The 16913-nt window shown below is 41.9% G+C and overlaps 2 protein-coding genes across 2 annotated transcripts in view; one reads left to right on the forward strand and one right to left on the reverse strand.

The window, feature by feature from the left end:
* LOC115639767 (estradiol 17 beta-dehydrogenase 5-like) overlaps positions 1–16913 on the forward strand; it is a 296315-nt gene that overhangs the window by 220386 nt on the left and 59016 nt on the right. The gene's annotated exons all lie outside the window — the stretch shown is intronic.
* On the reverse strand, positions 644–10269 carry LOC115647845 (aldo-keto reductase family 1 member B1-like). The gene is made up of 6 exons (XM_030554683.1): positions 10174–10269; positions 8208–8314; positions 7311–7392; positions 6753–6836; positions 1676–1758; positions 644–683 (listed from the first exon to the last, which is right to left on the reverse strand). The coding sequence occupies exons 1-6, from the start codon at positions 10267–10269 to the stop codon at positions 644–646; spliced, it is 492 nt and encodes a 163-aa protein (XP_030410543.1).

Here is a 16913-nt window from a genome sequence, read left to right on the forward strand (position 1 = left end):
CCTTTGCATTAAATCAAGTAATAGCAACAAAGAATCTACATCCACTTATCTCATGAAGGCTTCTTAAAACTAAATGAGCTGTTTTATGCCTATGTATTTAGGTGTCAACATATCTTCTTAGATTAAATTAGGTTTTAATGCTGGACTAGGTGTCTTAATGCTAGTGGACTAGATTCTGCTACTATAATATGAAATGAGACCAAATGCCATGAACATTCTGTTAATACGGCTACAAAAATATTGTTTAGTTTAATTGCTAGAAACTTGTTCACAAGAACTGTAGGTCAAGGATTATTAAAACTTGTTTACCTGTCTCATTACTAACAGCCTGTGGAATAAACTTTACTAAAGATGAAAACATGCATTTATATTGCAAAAACAAAATCTCACACAGCTAAAGGACTACAGTAGTAATAGTAGCCGTAAGGGCAGCAGATTGGACTGTCTTCAGACTTTGTTCTTCAAGCTTCTTGTAGAATCTCCCCTGCCAGCAGGCAGTACATAATACATTTACACTAGTGATTAAATGATGCCATAATTGTATCGTGCACGTGAACATGCTCATCAGTTCAGCTAACCAGACTAAAGGAATAGCAGAATGCAATCATTCTAAACCCTGAAGAATGTCAAGACAATGCCAGGTTTAATCTTCTCTGAAAGGATAGTCCTTATGGTTTGTGCACCTAGAGAAAGAGAGAGAGTTATTCCAGAGTCCTTACAGAGAACACTACAAGGGTCAGCATTGATGCAGTCTTGAGGTTAAAGAGAGTAGTTTGAAATGTGCATAATCTCTAATTATAGTGGCCATTTAAAGTATTTATCCAGCCTCCCTCACTGTCCTCACTTACACAGGATAACTCATGTTAACTCTCTGCTTTTTGTAATCAATAGAGGATTTGGGTATTCTGCAATTTAAATAGGCAGGCTTGACCTCCTGTCATTCAAAAGGTAGGTTTCCCCTGTAGATTTATAACTGTTTCAGATTTTACATTATGATTTTGATGTCAGAAGGAATATACGTTTCACTTATCTAGCACATCTTATCCAGGGCTACCAAATTTCTTTGCAATATTAAGCCACACATTTGTGAGGTACAGTATGTCTGTAGTGGTCACTTCACAGATTGTTACATTGGGGAAAGAGAATAAATAGCAGAGCTAGGAATAGATCTCAAATGTCATGGTCCAACCACTCTACAATACAGACACTACATTAATAATCTCTGTATAGGTAATACATGACCTCTCTTTTTTAGACTTACTTTACAATGATTAGCTAATTTAGTAGAACATTAAGTTCTGAATTGTAATTTTACACTGAACATCTTTTAGTCAGATGAGTAGTAAAAGTCGAGAAATCTGAATCCTATATATTTTGGAGCTGTAAATCTATTTTAATTTGCTAACACATGTTTAGCTCTTAGTAGCTTGACATCTACATATTAAAAGCTATTTTAACGTGATAAACCCCATATAAATCACAATTCTGCAAAGGGGTACAAGCTGACTAGTATTCTAGTGAATGCTAGTATGAGATTTCAGTGGCTTTAAATATGACATTTTGTTAGAGGTCCATTGTTCAGTTTCCTACTCACCATTTAAAAAATGAGGATATAAATGTTCTACAGTAAATGTGGATTTGCCACGCATTCTGCTAGATAAGAAGAGACACTCACATGTTTATGGGACAGATCCTACATCTCCTCTTAAAGCTGAGGATGGTTTCCATCTCCTCTTTAGTTAATTCAAAGTCAAACACCTTAAAAGGAGAGCCAGAGAGACAAACACACAAAAGAAGATGTACAAGAGGTAAGTTTAAGTGGCTTCCAGGTAAGGATACTGCAGACATGAGGAGGAATGCATTATAGTTGTTTAGGTGACAGAAGGAACATAACTTCATGAGAAAATGTTACAATGAATGCCCACGTTACGGAGTGGGTAATAAAATATGTGGACCAAAATTTCAAATGTGGGGTACCTAAAGCCAGGCATATAAATTAAGTGGCCTGATTTTCACAGTTGCAACTCCTAATTTAATCAAAGGGACCTGTGATGTCTCTGCAAGTGATCAGCACCTGTGAGTATCAGGTCACTTAAATAATATGCTTAATTATTGGTACCATGTTTCAAATTTTGGCCTTGAATTATGAAAACTACTCTACAATACAGTACAGCATGATTCTACCCGCTGGGTTCTTACATTATAATTTAGGATGTCACTAACCACTCAACTCACTGACAAGATCAATTTTTATTTTATTTTGCTGAAAGAGATAGTTCAGTTAGACTTTCAAATGTTTACAAATGAGGGATAATTCAGAGGAAGGAAACATATGTTTGCATGGCCTGCTCCTCCAAACCATTACTCAGGCCATCTCTCATGTATTCTAGAATACTCAAGGAGTTAATAGAGGAGGTATCTGAGCCTCTAGCTATTATCTTTGGGAAATCATGGGAGATGGGGGAGATTCCAGAGGACTGGAAGGGGGCAAATATAGTGCCCATCTATAAAAAGGGAAATAAAAACAACCCAGGAAACTACAGACCAGTTAGTTTAACTTCTGTGCCAGGGAAGATAATGGAGCAGATAATTAAAGAAATCATCTGCAAACACTTGGAAGGTGGTAAGGTGATAGGGAATAGCCAGCATGGATTTGTAAAGAACAAATCGTGTCAAACTAATCTGATGGCATTCTTTGATAGGATAACGAGCCTTGTGGATAAGGGAGAAGCGGTGGATGTGATATACCTAGACTTTAGTAAGGCATTTGATATGGTCTCACATGATATTCTTATAGATAAACTAGGAAAGTACAATTTAGATGGGGCTACTATAAGGTGGGTGCATAACTGGCTGGATAACCATACTCAGAGAGTAGTTATTAATGGCTCCCAATCCTGCTGGAAAGGTATAACAAGTGGGGTTCCGCAGGGGTCTGTTTTGGGACTGGCTCTGTTCAATATCTTCATCAACGATTTAGATGTTGGCAAGGAAGTACGCTTATTAAGTTTGCGGACGATACCAAACTGGGAGGGATTGCAACTGCTTTGGAGGACAGGGTCAAAATTCAAAACGATCTGGACAAATTGGAGAAATGGTCTGAGGTAAACAGGATGAAGTTCAATAAAGATAAATGCAAAGTGCTCCACTTAGGAAGGAACAATCAGTTTCACACATACAGAATGGGAGGAGACTGTCTAGGAAGGAGTATGGCAGAAAGAGATCTAGGGGTCATAGTGGACCACAAGCTTAATATGTGTCAACAGTGTGATACTGTTGCAAAAAAAGCAAATGTGATTCTGGGATGCATTAACAGGTGTGTTGTAAACAAGACATGAGAAGTCATTCTTCCGCTTTACTCTGCACTGGTTAGGCCTCAACTGGAGTATTGTGTCCAGTTCTGGGCACCGCATTTCAAGAAAGATGTGGAGAAACTGGAGAGGGTCCAGAGAAGAGCAATGAGAATGATTAAAGGTCTTGAGAACATGACCTATGAAGGAAGGCTGAAGGAATTGGGTTTGTTTAGTTTGGAAAAGAGAAGACTGAGAGGGGACATGATAGCAGTTTTCAGGTATCTAAAAGGGTGTCATCAGGAGGAGGGAGAAAACTTGTTCACCTTAGCCTCCAATGATAGAACAAGAAGCAATGGGCTTAAACTGCAGCAAGAGAGATTTAGGTTGGACATTCGGAAAAAGTTCCTAACTGTCAGGGTAGTTAAACACTGGAATAGATTGCCTAGGAAAGTTGTGGAATCTCCATCTCTGGAGATATTTAAGAGTAGGTCAGATAAATGTCTATTAGGTATGGTCTAGACAGTATTTGGTCCTGCCATGAGGGCAGGGGACTGGACTCGATGACCTCTCGAGGTCCCTTCCAGTCCTAGAGTCTATGAGTCTATTCAGTGGGATATTTACTTCAGTATAAGTACTTCAGGGTTTGGCCCTTCATTAGTGGTAACCACAGTGTAGCCTGTGTTCAGAATTGTTATAGGTCTGAGTGACTCACTTAGCTTCAAATATGTGGGTGTTACCTCAAAGAGGTGATGGTGTCAATGAGAATTCTATTTAACGTATTTTAATTGTTTCCAAATTCTTAGTTGTTATACAGTTATTGGAGCCTAGAAGAATCAACTGAGTAGGGGGAAATCATGTACATTAAACAAAGGGATTCAAGTGTTTTGGAATGTTCTAGCATTGACCTGACAACATGATGGAGAGAAAGAGACCATATTTTGAAAGAAAGTAGTATACGTAAACAGGCAGCTCACTAATAGAATTTTAAATCAAACTGTTAGGTCACCTCATCCAGACTACTTCTCCAAAGCTCAGAGAAAGCAGGCAGCCAGAAAACAAAGACCTCAGATAGTAAGTTATATGGTTTCTTTTCTTTGGTATTTGCATGAATATAAGTGCTGGAGTGCTTTGATTTGTATTCTTTTTGAATAAGGCTGTTTATTCAATATTCTTTTAAGCAATCGACCCTGTGTTGTGTCATCTTAATACAGAGAGACCATTTGTATTTTTTTCTTTCTTTTTTTATAAAGCTTTCTTTTAAGACCTGTTGGAGTTTTTCTTTACTTCAGGGAAATTGAGTCTGTACTCACCAGGGAATTGGTGGGAGGAAGAAATCAGGGGAGATCGGTGTGTGTTGAATTGGCTAGCCTGATTCTGCATTCCCTCTGGGGGAATAGGAAAGTCCTTTTTGTTTCCAGGACCGGGAACGGAGAGGGGGAGTCACTCTGTTTGGATTCACAGAGCTTGTGTCTGTGTATCTCTCCAGGAGCACCTGGAGGGGGGGAAGGGAAAAAGGATTATTTCCCTTTGTTGTGAGACTCAAGGGATTTGGGTCTTGGGGTCCCCAGGGAAGGTTTTTCAGGGGGACCAGAGTGCCCCAAAACACTCTAATTTTTTGGGTGGTGGCAGCAAGTACCAGGTCCAAGCTGGTAGCTAAGCTTGGAGGTTTTCATGCTAACCCCCATATTTTGGACGCTAAGGTCCAGATCTGGGAATAAAGTTATGACATGAGTGGCAGCGGGTGGGAGATAGACAGAATCCAGAAGCCAGTAGGAATATTATATTTTTCTTTTCTCTGCTAAGGGCTTTTTAGCAGAGAGAAACAGTTTGGTTTTAAAAGGGAACCAGAGAGAATTTTTGTTTCTGCTCTCTCTGGCAGTTTGTGGCTTGCATGTTAAGCAAGAAGTCGTTAAGGGCTATCACGAGTCTTTTGTCACACAATAGCACTCCCATTGAGAGTCATACCAGCACTATATAAATGCAAATAAAATGGTTTTTCAGGTTTACTTAACATTGAAGATTAGCTAAAGGCACTGTTGCTAGGCAGACTTCAGGAGGCAACAGAGAGCCTGCAGTTCAGAAGAGAAACACCGGAGGGCACCCCAACACAAGAAAACAGAAACCATGTCTACCAAGGCAAAAATTGAGGTGGAAGCCCAATTCAGAGAGGCTGAACACAGGCGACAGCTGGAAATAAAACAAAAAGACATGGAGATGAAAGAAAGAGAAGAACAAGCCAAAGAGGCAAGGGTTAATGTCTCTTTCACCTGGAGCACCTGACCAGAGGACCAATCAGGAAACCGGATTTTTTCAACTTTGGGTGGAGGGAATTGTGTGTCTGGGGTCTTTGTTTTCTGCCTGCCTGCTTTCTCTGAGCTTTGGAGAAGTAGTTCTACTTTCTAGTCTTCTGTTTCTAAGTGTAAGGACAAAGAGATCAGATAGTAAGTTATATGGTTTCTTTTCTTTGGTATTTGCATGAATATAAGTGCTGGAGTGCTTTGATTTGTATTCTTTTTGAATAAGGCTGTTTATTCAATATTCTTTTAAGCAATCGACCCTGTATTGTATCATCTTAATACAGAGAGACCATTTGTATTTTTTCTTTCTTTTTTTATAAAGCTTTCTTTTAAGACCTGTTGGAGTTTTTCTTTACTTCAGGGAAATTGAGTCTGTACTCACCAGGGAATTGGTGGGAGGAAGAAATCAGGGGAGATCGGTGTGTGTTGAATTGGCTAGCCTGATTTTGCATTCCCTCTGGGGGAATAGGAAAGTCCTTTTTGTTCCAGGACCGGGAACGGAGAGGGGGAGTCACTCTGTTTGGATTCACAGAGCTTGTGTCTGTGTATCTCTCCAGGAGCACCTGGAGGGGGGGAGGGAAAAAGGATTATTTCCCTTTGTTGTGAGACTCAAGGGATTTGGGTCTTGGGGTCCCCAGGGAAGGTTTTTCAGTGGGACCAAAGTGCCCCAAAACACTCTAATTTTTTGGGTGGTGGCAGCAGGTACCAGGTCCAAGCTGGTAGCTAAGCTTGGAGGTTTTCATGCTAACCCCCATATTTTGGACGCTAAGGTCCAGATCTGGGACTAGGTTATTACAGGAATGTTCTAGCATTGACCTGACAACATGATGGAGAGAAAGAGACCATATTTTGAAAGAAAGTAGTATACGTAAACAGGCAGCTCACTAATAGAATTTTAAATCAAACTGTTAGGTCACCTCATCCAGAGAGAGGATTTGGTTTCACATTTATTCATTTGCTGGTTCTTCTGATGAAGTAAGCTGAGTGGTCGCCTTTTCAAAAACAGCTTCAGCATTTACCATGTTATCATACAGTCATATCTGAGAGACCCCAGTTATTTCCTGTTCTAAGTATAAGGGAAAACAGTGATATTGGTAAGGTAAAGCAGGTTTCCTGTATAAACTTGCAACGGGACCTATAAGTATCTTATTTGCAACATTACCTTAAAATTCTCCTCAATACGATGTGGAGTGACAGACTTGGGAATTACACTCACGTTTCTTTGGATGTGGAACCGGATCAGAACCTACAGCAACAAATCAGAAATGTGGCAAATTCAGAAGACAATGCCATGCCTACTTTCACATTCCATAGTGAATAAATCCCCTAGATCAAAGAGTTACCACAGGAGGAAGCAATGTAGCAAAGCCAAACTAATTTTTGCACATACTCATTTATTACTAGTATTCGTGAGACCAAGATGGCAAGTAGTGACTGCGATTGACTGAAAATTTGAGGTTGACTAATGGTGATGCATATGAATGATGTAGCTACCCCTTTCCAGCTAATGCCCTCAATTTCACACAGTTTAGTGGTCAGTAATCTTTCCCTATCCCTTCTGTAACGCAATCAGATTAAAAACAATATATTTAAAGCATCACACTACAAAGGAAACATAACAGGGGGCAGAATTGGGTGCAATTCCTTTGTGAAAGATGTTAGCCAGCACAAGAGGATGACATTTTAGAAAGGAAAAAAATGTTGTACAGTGAGTCTGTACCTGAGCTGAGGTTTTTCTGTGCTTAGCTGCAATTTCCTTAATCTTGGGGTCATCCAAGAGGAAAAAGTCCTCAGACTTGGGCCTACAAAAATAAAGAGCAGACACTTTTATGGAAAAGATTATTGTGTTTTTCGACCACTATACATAATAGGGTTCATAAGATAATTGATAATTTTGGAACAAAAGAATTTACGGCATACTTTAATTCACCCACTCACACTGCTCCTTTCTCCTCTAAACATCATTCTTCACATTATTTCATAATGAATAGGGATTTGGAAATAGCTGAGTTTTGTGTAGAAGTTAGATAGAGCTCATTCCAATATACTCCAATACGATGTTCTATCATCTAGGATTTAGCACCGAGAATATCTTCCCTCTGACTGACAAGAGTTTCATCCTTCATGATCAGAGTTTCCCTGGCAGGTAATGGATGGAGAGTGAATGTCTCTGAGGTAATCCAGAGGGTTTTGAAAATTAGAACTAGAGACAATCTGTCTCAAGATCACCATATCTTTGTTACAGTGAATGCATGAAACTCATGTTTTCATGACAGATTTTTAATTATGATTTTGTAATCTTTCCTTAAGTTGTTAAATGTTAAAATAAATTGATCAGAATTCAACTAAGAATTTGCTTCACCAGTTCACAAATTGATTGCTTGTTTTTCTATTAAAATACATATATCCAGTCAGCTTGAGTCCCACACATTAATCCATTAATTGAATAAGAGAATAATGGTTTCTATGTAATTGTGCAGATTTAAGAGGAATTTTGAGGTTTTGTAATCTATAATAATTTATCTTTTTTTTATTTCATCCACCTACAGTAATATATGAATATTAGTTCATTGAACGTACACCTAAAAAGAAAACAAGATATAGAAAACATTCTTACCAAGGCCAGTTGGGAGCTCCAAGAGGACAGTATGCAGTGACAGCCATCCCTTGGGACTGGCAATACTTAACCAGCTCTTCCTGAGGAAGGTATGGGTGGCTCTCAATCTACAAGAACGCTAATTAAGTTTATGCAGCGGCAGACTGTACTATTGTTCTTCACAGTACAGACATTGTGGTGATTTACTGAAAGATATATAATAGCACAAGCTTCTCCATAGAATACATCCCCACTAACCTCCAGAAGATAGCTTCTTTTGGAACTAGTCAATATATAGTAGAACCTTGGAGTTACAGACAACTCAGGAATGGAGGCTGGCCATAACTCTGAAAAGGTCCATAATTCTGAAAAGGTACATAACTCTGAACAAAACATTACAGACTTCAGTCATGGGGGAGTTGGGGCTGCAGCTGCAGGGTTGGGAGGTGGGTCAGGTCTTCTGACCCTAGGGTCTGCTAGGGCTCTTGGAAGGGGGCTCAGGGCTTCTGCCCTCTGGAAACATCAGGGCTCAGGGATTTAGACTTCGGAGGAGCACTGAGGCTTGAGACTTCAGTCCCACCACTCTGTTCCCAGCTTCAGCCTCACAGGGGGCATCAGGGATCAGGGCTTCAGTCCTGTGGCTGCATTCCCAACTTTAGCCCCACAGGAGTTGCTGGGCATTGGGGCTTTAGCTATGGGGAGCAAACACTGGGGCTGAAACTGGCAGTCCCCTTATAGCTAGAGCCCCGGTGACCTGCACAGGGATGAAGCTGGGAACAGAGTCGCAGGGCTGAAGCCCCAAGCCCCTGTGCTCCCCTCCAGTCTAAAGCCCTGAGCCCCGGTGCTACCCTCCCCTATACCCTGCGGTTGCAGCCCCAACTCCTGTCCTCTCCCCTCCCCCCAGTGGCTGAAGCCGTGAGCAGTGCAGTATTTGCTGGTGTTTGGGCAGGGGGAGTTGTGTGGTTTTGGCTCCACTGCTGCCTAATTGATGACTTCCAGTTTCACAGCGTGGCCGGTTGACTGGTAACTCCATAACTCTGGTGTTCATATCTTTGAGGTTCTACTGTACTTTAAATTCTCTAAAGGCACTCCTTCTGCAAGGAGTACTTAAAGAACTGACTTGAATGAACTGGATTGGTTTGTACTTTTAGTTCCTTGTGATCTCATTGCTAATTAAGCACAGTCTTGTGCTAAGCTTGATTCCACTCGGTAATATGACACAGATTGACTGTGATTTTGGGCAACTAAACCAGCTTTTCACAGGTAGTCACTAATCCTGTGTTCTTTATTTTTAATAAGGTTGAAATGTTTGGTTTCCATTTTGATCTTATCACCATGGAACATTTCAATTTTTTGTTTCAGAATGACTTTTTGTTTCAAAAAAATTTATTTTACATTTTTATATTTTTTATTTTTATATTATACCAGTTACCAGATCAGTTGCCAATTAGAATAACAATTACAAATGATCAGTTAGAATCACAAAGAGTACCAGTTACTAAACTAATTAGAATACCAATTACCAAGCAAATTAACAATTAGAATACTACTTAGCAATTAGAATATCAATTTTAAAAAACAATTACCAATGTATAATATAAAATATAAAATCTCCCTCCAGTTTGATACGTCACCTTTTAGCACAAGCCATTGCCTTCTCCCCTTTAGCCAGTTGCTTACAATTCTTGTCCTAATCCCTAACTTGTCTAATTTAACTCAGTTTCCCAGGTGCTACCATGTCAAATGCTTTACTGAACTCCAAGTATATTGAATCTACTGCATTTCTCTTATCTTAAAAAAAAAAATCTTTTTTCCTCAAGGCAATCAGATTAGTCTGGCATGATCTACCTTTGGGAAATCCATATTGCATTACTTCCCCTTTTCCAGTTACCTTATCTTCTTCTGCACTTTTCCGCTCTCTTGCCCCTAACCCCTCACTTCTCTGCTCTTCCACAAAGAGTTACTATACTAGGGTGGCCAAACTTACTGATCCTCCGAGCCACATACAACAAGCTTCAGAAGTTTGAGAGCCACGGTGCTCCTGCCGAGGCCCAGAGCTTAAGCCCTGAGCCGTGGCAGACATCTCCCACAGGGCTGAAGCCTTGAGGCACCCCTCTCCCCTGGGCAGAAGCCTGAGGCAACACATGGTGGGAGCATGTGGGGTCAAGTGCCGCCCCCAGATTTTTGCAAGGGTTTACTGGCCCCCTTCAGTCACATGGTGCTGCCGGGTCCCCTCCCTGTGTGGCAGCTGCTGGAGACAGCAAACTGGGAGCTGCAAACAGCTGGGAGCTGCAGGGAGAGATGCTGAGGGTAAAAGGGAGGGTGTGCTTGGAGATAAGTCAAGCTGTTGGAGGGGGGGGGCTTTAAATTGTGTTCCTGCACCACTCTCAGCAGGCACCACTAGTCTCTGGCGGAAGCCTCTAGCCCCATCACCCCACCGCAGGGAAGAAGCCCTGAGCTTCAGCAGCCCAAGTGTGTGTAGTGGGGGGGAGAACGGGAGGTATTGGGGAGGGGGAGGCTCTGCAAGCCACACTTGAACTGTAAAAGAGCCGCAATTTGGCCAGAACCTCAGAGCTATGAACACCAGAGTTACAAGCTGACCAGTCAACCACACTTTGGAACAGGAAGTATGCGATCAATCAGCAGCAGAGACAGGAAGAAAAAAGGCAAATGCAGTACAGAACTCTGTTAAATATAAACTACTGAAAAAAGGGAAATTTTTAAAGAAAGATTTGACAAGGTAAGGAAACAGTTTCTGTGCTTATTTCATTTAAATTAAGATGGTTAAAAGCAGCATTTTTCTTCTGCATAGTAAAGTTTCGAAGCTGTATTAAATCAATGTTCAGTTGTAAACTTTTGAAAGAACAACCATAACACTTTGTTCAGAGTTACAAACACTTTAGAATTATGAACAACCTCTGTTCTCGGAGTTCATAACTCTGAGGTTCTACTCTATCAGGAATAGAGTTTAGCAAATAGTGGATTTTTTTTATTAGAATGGAAAACTTTTTTTTTCAAAACTTCTCTTCAAATCAAAAATTCAAATCTGGAATTGACAAAAACATGAAAGTCCATTCAGTTTTTGATTCATTCTGAGTTCACCAAAATGTGTTCTGTCAGCTCAACACTATTTTTTTTTGAGTTTTTCTTTGAATTAGGCAGTTTGAGGTTTCACCTTTTTTGTGTGTGCACTTTTTAAAAAATAGTCAATTTTTTAAATCAAAGCATTTCAAATAAAAAAGTCAAAATGTTCCAAATGAGAGAGAATTTTCAACTGAAACCATTCACTGAATTTGACCTGGATTCAACAAACAGTTTGGGTCTCAAAAAATGCACTTTTCAATGAAAAATAAATTCATGAAAAATTCACCCAGCTCTACTTAAGAGTATCTTACCCCTAAGAAACTCACCCATGTAACCCAAATATATTGCAGTACCAAAAACAGATACAAAATTATTTGTCCTGCTGGAGAATATAGATCCATCTATATTCAGAATTTTTTCAAAAAATTCCTACTATTGCCAGCACCAATTCAGGCCCTCAGCTGTTAGCAATGTTGGAAGCCATATCATAACCTGCCTGTCAGCTGTCACCATCACCATTTTAAACAAGGAAGGCGAGCATTTGGTGCTCTTTAACTTCCTGGTTGCATATAATAATATAATACTAATCTAATGCAGATATTTGACTCACACTTTGAGATGATCAAATGCCCTCTCTGTACCCATTGTGGTGGATCTAAGAACACTGCCTTATTTGTGCTGTCTTTGTTTGTAAATCTGGCTGTTCTCTTCCATTATAAATCAAACAAAGTATGTTCAGTCTCCTAGGAAGGGGAAAAAACAAATTTATCAAGTATTTTCTCAGTTAATCCATGACTGGTATTCAGAAAATACGTACGCTGTTGTTAGGCCTGAATAAAAATATAACAGACAAAAGCAGGTATGCCAACCTGACCAAAGTCAGGCTATTAGAGGTTTTTGGGTAATCCCTGAGTGGGAAAAACACTGAGAAGCAGCATGTTTCACAAGCGCTGGGAAAAAAGTGAGATAAGGTAGAGGCTGCATTCCTGGCATAGTACCAGATGTGCTGTGTTAGGAGCAGATCCTTTGAAGAACTGATGAGAGCCCCAGCTTCCCAGCCTCCTTGTTTTCACTCCCTGGTTTTGTTCTTTGTTTTTAACTCCCCTACATTTCTAACTTTAGGCATGCATGTATACTAAAGGTGTCTAGTTTCTAGTTGTTAGAAGAAGGGGTGGGTTGCTCAATTGAATACTTTACGATCAGGGCGGTACAACCATTTAGGCGGACTAGGCAGTTGCCTAGGGCGCCGAGATTTGGGGGCACCAAAAAGCACCCCCCAATTTTTTTTAAATGGTTGAGCAGCCGCTGCTGCTGGGACAGAGAGGGAGTCTGAGCTGCAGCCGGCAGCCCAGGGGGTCCCCCCGGGTCAGGGCGCCGCCGCGGCAGCCTGCAGCCCAGGGGGTCAGGCAACTGACCCAGGGGAGTCCCTGGGCTGCCAGCAGAGGCTCAGAAATCAGAATCCCTCTCCCTCCCAGAGCAGGGGCTCCAGCCTATGCAATTTTTCTCATTGCCTGCGGGAGGTGGCGGCGGCTGGGCAGAGCTGCGCAGCTCTGCTTAGCGCACGTGGCAGGAGCCCTGCGACGGCGCAACACAAGGGCTTCTGGAGGAAAGCGGCGGCTGCCCACTGGCTCAGCCTCCACATCAGCCCAACGAGGGGCAGGAGAAGAAAACAGCCTCAGTGGCGGTCTGGTGGAGTGGCGGAAGAAAGAGGACCCTGACGCTCATATGCTGGGCAAGGTAAGCAAGTGCTTCCCCACAGCTCGGCCTCAGGCGCCTGTGCTCCTGCTCCCCTTGTGTGTGGGCGGCTGGAGAGAACAGCAGCCTGCAGAGCTGAGCTGCCCTAGTGCCCCCAGGCACCCCCCTCAACCCCATCCCCCCCACAGCCCTGACTCCCAGCTCTAAGCCCAGCCCCTCTGAGCTGGATACCACCCTGACCCCATTTCCCCACATCCCTGAGCCCAGCCCCGGTGAGCTAGGCACCCCTGAATCCAGAGCCCAGCTCCCCACCCAGCCCTGGGCAACAGCAGCACCACCCCCAGGCAGCGACAGCCCATTGGTACCAACCATCACAATCACCCATCATCTGCCCATTATGTAATTGCAAATGTATACAGACCATTACAGCTTTTAATGTTTTTAAAATAATGTATTTAGTGTATTTTCAAATTATTACAAGTAAAAAATAACTAGTGAAATAATTTTTGAATGTAACATTTCCTAATACATGTTACTATAGTATTTCAAATGTTTTATGGAAGGAGCCCCCAATTTTGCTTTGCCCAAGGCCCCCTGAGTCCTCTGGGCAGCTCTGTCTGAGTTTTAAGCCCTGCTGCTGTGTTTTGCCTGCAACAGGCAGGCCCAAGCCTGTGAGTGACCTCCATAGCACCTGCCTGAAGAAGTGCTTGGGGGAATCATGCAGAAGGAGCGTGATATTTGAGTTCTCTCCTCATGGAGGCTGTGCTCCACTTGGTGCAGGACAGCAGTCTCAGCAGGACTCCAGGCCCAGCACCTTGCCTCAGTTTGTAGACTTGTACTGCACCCATCACCGGGCTCAGTCTGGCACCGTTACCCCTCACCAGTGCCCAAGAAGCAGTCAAAAAAGTTGGATGGACTGGTTAGGTTAGTTGTCGTGCTGTTGCTTGGCCAGTGTAGAGACCACTGAATGCATAATATTCCTCTGTGATGTTCTGTCCTGAGCACAACTGGCATGTTATGAGGTAGTGCCTGTGAGGGACAGGGGTCTGTTTATGTCATTCAGCCATCATGTCTTAGGTCTTCTGCGTGGGGAGCTTTTCCATCCTACTTTCATTGGATCAAAGTCAAAGATTATTTTCACAGGGAAGTTAGCAGGCATTTAGAGCAGATGAACATACCACCACAGAGAGCACTTGGCAACCATTTGAGTGTGTGTGACCTATTTAGTTAGAAAATGGAATTTTTCATTCAAATTAAGTTTGTACCATTTGATGTTTTTAATCATTTGGAGGTGCATGGCTAGTTAGGCAAAATGGGTTCCGCAGCGCTCCCAGTTAGATTTTGATATGAAGGAAGGACATATACGTGACTAAAAAAGGTGTATTTCTGATTACAATCAACATTGCTTAATTTTAAGGGAAAGTCATCTTGATCTCTTAATCAATATTTACGTCAAACAGTTGATGAAATTCAAATAGTTAATTATAGTAAGTGACATGCATTCTCTATCCTTTACTTTTAATAGTGAACAAGAAAAAGGACTGATAGGAATAAAATTTCATTTTTTTTTTCGTTTACAGTTGATGCAGCCTCATGGCAGATAAAAAAAAAAAGGGTCTGGGGCACAATTTCGTGACCGTGTATTGTGTATAATGTACATGATTTTTTTTTGGGGGGGGGAGGGGGCGCAAGATGGAAGTTTCGCCTAGGGTGCAAAATATCCTTGCACTGGCCCTGTTTATGATGCGACGGAACTGTCTATATAGGCTTATGCTAAGATGTAAAGAGAGGCTGGTTCTCACTGGAGACGAGCCGCTTTCTACTGATGCGTGCACTTGTCAATAAAGAGCTTTTGATCGGACCTTGCTGGTGTTGCCTGTCTCTCTCGCGGTCAGACAACAAACTTTGCTGTCTGGGTTAGAGTCCCCAACACTGTGAATATTATTAGTTTTTGGGTTTTTTGCCTCTCAACAGAGATGAATCCAGATTCAGTGGTTTCACTCTCAAACTGTCCTGTCAGGAATAAGATACTGAGTTTGCAGAAAGTGTCAGAAAACATTGCTACCAAGGCTGTAAATTGCAGCTTAGAGTCACAGACTCATATTATGCTCAGGGCTTAAGTAAATGTTGTTCATTCTGGTATGCAGTATTATCCACCCTGAGAGCTCTCATGTAGGCTGAGGGACATCAATCCCCCATCAGCACTATTTGAGTTTGGATGCATCTGTCCATGGGGAAGGAGATACGTTGCTCTCCTCATTAAAATCCTGGGACCTTTGCGAGGCAACAGATTTGGTGAGGTTCAAGGTGTCTTGGATCCTTCTAGAGACATATCAAGAACAAGTAAATCCAGGATAGATTGGAAGCTGACAGGAATTGAGCGGTTGTGTGGATCATCCTCTCAAAATCACCCCTTGGCTTTTCACAGAGGTGCATGAAGACTTTTAGGGTGAGCATTTGCTGTGATTCAGTGGAGCTAAGGACAATCCTCTTTGGTTCATAGACCATGTATTGTCTACTCCATTTCTAAGCCGAGGACAGCATAGCCCTCCTCCTTTCCCTCATGTGCCTCAGAGGAACAAATGTAGCATAACAGTGTGCCATGCTTCAGCCAGTAGCTAATGTGCTGACCGGCTAATGTGCACCTCCCAGTTTAGTGGCCAGCCCCTTAATGATTGCCTGGCTCTGTCCTTTGAAAGCATTCACTTTCTCTCTACTGAAGTGCTCCAGGGAATTTGTTTCAAATATTCCCCCAAGGAACCAAACGTATGCGGAGACCCAATCTGTGCATGCAGCAGGCCACTCTCACCCTGAAAGCCTTTGCAAGTGCCAGCATTCAATTCCTAGTCTAAAACCAATTACCTCAGAGAATCCCTTTTTAAGGCCTATTTTAAGTTTCTGATTTAACAATTATGGGTTTTGACTGGACTTTCTGTGGAGTCTGTGCTTCTTATGAACAAATTTACCTCAAATTCTTTCTACAGATTGACTGAGACTCCAAACTTAATATGGTACCAAACATTTCTGTGTCACATTGGACTCTCTGAGGAGTCTGCATTTTAATTCCTTTTCTGAAAAAGCTTTACCTCAGAAAATCTCTTCTGAAGCCTGTTTGAGGCTCCTATTTGAATACGGTGGAAATGCAGCAGGCTTCTCCATTGGGCTTGCGGGCAAGAAATGTGCCATCAAACAAATAAAATAGTCCTGGCCTCTTGTACAAGACCATCTTTTTTTTTTTTTTTTTTTTTCTTTTTTCCAGCAAGGCACTGCACTGCTGCAGCTTTGATTCAGAATAGGCTTTGCTGAAGAGCCAAGTCCCTCTTAGCCAGTCAGATTGCTTTAGGAATGGAATTTGGGGGGAGCCATCTTCTCTGGCCCTGAAAGGACAAGGGGTGAGGTTCTGAAATTCAGCCTGGGGAAGGAATGGCTTGGCTTAGGCCAGGATAAGAATCCTCTCACCTTGAAGAGGGGAGATCAGTAAGAAACACCCTATGAAGAGCAGCCCAAAAAGAGAGAGCTATGGGAAAGCTCTGGAGAACCCAGTTAAGGGCCAAAGAGAGCCTCACCTCACAGGGTCAGAATGATGATAATGACAATTGAGAACCATGAGCCTTAAAGACTTTAGAATCCCTGCTATGGCTCTTCTGCAAGAATATGTGAGGTCACAGGCAGTAGAATCCATCTAGACCCAAAGAGTTCTTGTGATCAGTAGTAGTTGTTGTTCAAATTGTTAACAGTGTTATGCCCTAATGTTATTCACCAAGTTCGGTGGTGTTTAGTGTAAACAGTCTTTTCACTGAGTGTAAACGTCCTTTTTAATGTCTCTTCTGTGCATCATTCTTGGGTGAATGCCCACAAGGCACATCACTTGACAAGTTTGCCTCTGTTTAATTTCAGAATCAGTTAAATTTATTAATCACCAAAAAGAAACTCTACAAGATATCTTTC

Source organism: Gopherus evgoodei, chromosome 1 (assembly GCF_007399415.2).
Source record: "Gopherus evgoodei ecotype Sinaloan lineage chromosome 1, rGopEvg1_v1.p, whole genome shotgun sequence".
In the NCBI taxonomy this organism is placed as follows: domain Eukaryota; kingdom Metazoa; phylum Chordata; order Testudines; family Testudinidae; genus Gopherus; species Gopherus evgoodei.

Excerpts from the sequence above, each read along its gene's own strand:
- LOC115647845 (XM_030554683.1), bottom strand. The coding sequence starts at position 10,269 with ATGTCTGCCACGGCTCAGGGCTTAAGCTCTGGGCCTCGGCAGGAGCAC. Across the intron at positions 8,315-10,173 it reads GTATGTGGCTCGGAGGATCA|ATTGAGAGCCACCCATACCT; the intron begins GTAAGTTTGGCC and ends GCGTTCTTGTAG. Across the intron at positions 6,837-7,310 it reads ACAGAAAAACCTCAGCTCAG|GTTCTGATCCGGTTCCACAT; the intron begins GTACAGACTCAC and ends TTGTTGCTGTAG.